Below are 4337 nucleotides of genomic sequence, written 5' to 3'. Positions count from 1 at the left end.
TGGAAAAAGTTATTCTTGAGAAAGATACTCTATCCTCGGCTCTTTAAAGTGATTGTACACAACAAGATTGAGCCAAAGAACTACAAGAGATTTTATTCTTTGGCTTGACTCATTCTCTCCCTTAATATCATTTTCATATCATTTTGATTGAATATAGTTCTTTGTAAAGACTCATTGATCATTTATAAAGTTCATATATTTGATCATCACTTTTGCTACTGTTTGTCTTCTGTTTATATTGAAAGCATTAGTACTTCATGCATAATTCTGTTTCAACGCCTAACCCAACTTGACAACTTTGTGAAAGCATCTTTAACTTAGTTGTTTGAAAGAAGAGCTAAGTCGCATGAAGCAGAACGCCTAATATAGCTAGAGATAGACTTACTGGTGTTTCTTGCATTCTAAGTTAGATGCATATAACCTAGAGATAGATTTGTATGTCATTTGCATTGAGAAATATTGAATGGAGTCTAACGCATGAATAGAAAGATAAGCAAACCATCCCATTTCATCCACACTACATAAGTTGTGTACAAGTATCTTTAACCGGCGCACCCACTTACAAAAATTCTATTCTCACATGAACCATCATTTTTCACTCAGCTCTTTTGTATCACATTGTACATGCATAGCATGTTAGTGTAAATAACACATCTTTTGCATTTATTTAGGAAAACCCCTACTGCAAGTACAACGCATTCTCTGTGTTTAGTGAACTGAATCCCTGTGTTCGATCCTGTACTTATCAGGAACCTAGATTAGATTTATACTTTGATTTAATCTAGGAAAACTTGAACGCCATTTTAAGGAGTTGTGTGCTCTCTGTGTATAACTCTAACGCCCCGACGCATTGCACATATTTGGATGCATCAAGGCACAATACAACACTCATACTTAGAATTTATTTTTCCAATCTGTTTTACTCTAAACACTCTTAACGCACCATACGATAGAAAGTGGAACAAGTTTTTGGCGCCGTTGCCGAGGAATTCAGCAACAAGAACTAACCAGAAATTCCGTTTGTATTTGTTGTAGGTACACTTCAATTAAGGGAAGTATTACAAGCTACGCCTAGGATTATGAACGTGTATGAATAGGGAGAACACTCCTGAGTTCAGATACGACCCCGAGATTGAACGGACCTTCGGCATAGGAATCGATCCAACCGTCGTCGAAGGTTGAGGCAACAATTACTCAAACAACAAGAAAGGGAAAGAGAAATGGTGGAAGAACAACAAAATCAGCAACTGGCTCACGCTGCACAGAACCCAATCCTGATGGCAAACAACAGTACGCGTTCTATGAGAGAATACGTGTCTCCTGTGTTATATGATTTCTCTCCAGGAATCATATATCCGACGCCTGATGAAACCAGGTTTGAAATGAAATCTGTTATGCTCCAAATGCTCCAAACTGCTGGGCAATTTGGGGGTAGTCGTGGCGAAGATCCTCATGCCCATATGAAGCGTTTCCTGGAAACATGTAATTCCTTTGTGATTCTTGGAATCACACCAAAGGCAATCAGGCCCTCATTGTTTCCCTATTCTTTGCGAGACGACGCAAAGCAATGGGTAAGTTCATTAGAGCCTGGGGAAATCACCACATGGGAAAAGTTGGTGGAAAAGTTTATGCAGAAATACTTCCCACCTACCACCAACGTGAGGAGGCGTTGGGAAATCATGAACTTTGAACAGGAAGACACTGAGACTTTGAGCGCTGCATGGGAGCGTTTCAAGGGCTTGGTCAAGAACTGTCCGAACCATGGACTACTTTTGACTATTCAGATGGAGACGTTTTATGGCGGACTAAGCAGGGCGTCACAGATGGCAGCAAACACAGCAGCAGCCGGAGGACTGATGGACAAATCCTATACTAAAGCTAAAGAAATATTAGATCGCATTGCCAAACATAACATGGAGTGGGTAGATGACACATACGATGGAAGATATGACAGACGAAGAAGATCTCAGAACATTAACTCTATTGATACCAACGTAATAGCCACGCTCTTCGCTCAAGTGGCTACCATGAACAACCTTCTACAGAGCATAACACTAGAAAACGCACCAAACCAGTTGAAGGTGAATCAAGTGGAGGTGTTAGGGCAACCCGGGGTAACCTGTGTAGGATACGGAGATTTTCACTCATATGCTGAGTGTCCTCAGAACCCTCAGTCAGTATGTTTCATCAAGAATAACCCATTTTCTAATACTTATAACCTTGGATGGAGAAACCATCCGAATTTTTCTTGGACAGGAGAAAATCAGCAAGAGCACCACCCAGGCGCAAGCCATCAGTAAAGGAATGGACCGCCGCCTGTCTTTCAACAAACGCATCAACAACATCAACAACCTTTCAATAGAGGTGGCCACGCATCGAGTTCTGGAACTCCGCTGGAAAACCTATTGAAAGAGTATAGCCCAGAACGATGCAATGCTGAAGAGCCAGACGTCATCAATCAGAAACCTGGAACTCCAGGTGGGGCAGATTGCAAGCGAGTTGAAAAGCAGGCAGCCAGATGTTCTACCCAGCAATACAGAGACACCTGGGAATAATAACGGGAAAAAGCAATGTCATGCAGTAACGTTGCAGAGTGGAAGAGCCCTTGCAGAAAGAAAGATGAATCCAAGAAACAATAGTCCTTCGAAAGAATGCATTACATGTACAATGGATCAGGAAGAGAGAACGCCAGAAAATACAAGCCATTCGAAAACTGGCACGTCTAACGTGGGAAAGTAGGAGGTGTCTCTGAACGCACCATTCCCCAGGCGTCTAATGAAGAAGAATGATGAACATCAATTCAAGTGCTTTCTCGAGCTCCTAAAGCAGCTGCACATCAACATTCCACTCATAGAAGCTTTGGAGCAGATGCCAACATATGTGAAGTTTTTGAAGGAAATTTTGACGAAAAAGAGAAAAGTCAATGAGAAAGAAGTAATAGCACTAACGTAGGAATGCGGGTTAGTAAGCAACAAGCTACCATAGAAGCAGAAGGACCCAGGGAGCTTCACAGTTCCTTGTTCAATTGGAGGATTAGATGTGGGTCATGCGTTGTGCGACTAGAAGCAAGCATCAATCTCATGCCTCTTTCAGTTTTTAAGAAATTGAGAATTGGCGAGGCACAACCTACTTCTGTCACCTTTTAACTCGCTGACAGGACAATTAAGTACCCAGAAGAGAAGATTGAAGATGTTTTGGTAAAGGTTGACAATCTCATATTCCTAGCAGACTTCATTATTTTGGATTATGAAGCAGATAGGGAGGTTCCAATCATCTTTGGACACCTTTCTTGGCTATTGGGAAAGTTCTGATTGACATGCATAAAGGTGAGCTAACCATGCACGTGGATAATGAAGAGGTGAAATTTAATGTGCTCAACGCATTAAAATTCCCAGATAGTAATGATTGTCAGCTAAATAATATTGAATTAACTGAAGAAGAGACTCGAGTAGGTGAAGTTCTCGCATTGGAGGGAACCCTGAAGGAATCTGAGCCGCCGAGTCTGAGTGAGCGGCAGACAAAGCCAACGCGTCCTTCACTCGAACGATCACCAGAACTCGAATTAAAAAATTACCCAGACATTTGAAATACGCTTTTCTTGGAACTAATAATACATTTTCTGTTATCATTTCCGCTAATCTCATAAAGTCTAACGAAGATTCACTCTTGCAGATGTTGAAGAAACATATACGCGCAATAGGGTGGACGCTTGCAGATATTCGTGGAATAAGTCCATCCTATTGTATGCACAAAATTAGGCTGGAGGAAGGGAAGACGGGGTCAATCGAGCCTTAAAGAAGGCTTAAGCCCATTATGAAAGAAGTGGTCAAAAAGAAGATTCTGAAATGGCTGGACGCGGGAGTTATTTATCCGAGATCCGACAGCAGTTGGGATAGTCCAGTTCAATGCGTTCCTAAGAAAGTGGGAACGACCGTGATAGTAAACAGCAACAATGAACTCATTCCTTCAAGAACTATCACAGGCTGGCGAATTTGTATGGATTATTGGAAACTCAATGCAACAACTAAAAAGGACCACTTTCCTCTTCCTTTCATCGATCAGATGCTCGATAGACTTGTAGGTAAAGAGTTTTATTTTCTCGATGGTTATTCTGGTTATAACCAGATTTTAATAGATCCGGAAGATCAAGAGAAAACCACATTCACATGTCCCTTTGGCAATTTCGCATTCAGATGCATGCCCTTTAGGTTATGCAACGCACCAGGGACATTTCAACGCTGTATGATGGCCATTTTCTCTGACTTCCTGGAGAAGACCGTAGAAGTCTTCATGGATGACTTTTCAGTCTTTGGAGACTCATTCCAGTCATGCTTGGA

The 4337-nt window shown here is 41.5% G+C and overlaps 1 protein-coding gene across 1 annotated transcript; it reads left to right on the top strand.

Moving 5' to 3' along the window:
• The first annotated feature begins 1220 nt into the window (after positions 1-1220).
• On the top strand, positions 1221-2300 carry LOC150031824 (uncharacterized). Its single transcript, XM_090308290.1, has one exon. It carries the CDS (start codon positions 1221-1223, stop codon positions 2298-2300), a length of 1080 nt encoding a protein of 359 aa, XP_090164416.1.
• The last annotated feature ends 2037 nt before the right edge of the window (positions 2301-4337 follow it).

This window comes from Benincasa hispida, chromosome 12 (genome assembly GCF_027475165.1).
Source record: "Benincasa hispida cultivar pf3 chromosome 12, pf3_genome.v1.1, whole genome shotgun sequence".
In the NCBI taxonomy this organism is placed as follows: domain Eukaryota; kingdom Viridiplantae; phylum Streptophyta; class Magnoliopsida; order Cucurbitales; family Cucurbitaceae; genus Benincasa; species Benincasa hispida.
Note: the sequence above shows the minus strand (reverse complement) of the source record. Positions and strands in the feature narration are given on the sequence as shown.

Excerpts from the sequence above, each read along its gene's own strand:
- LOC150031824 (XM_090308290.1), top strand. The coding sequence starts at position 1,221 with ATGGTGGAAGAACAACAAAATCAGCAACTGGCTCACGCTGCACAGAAC.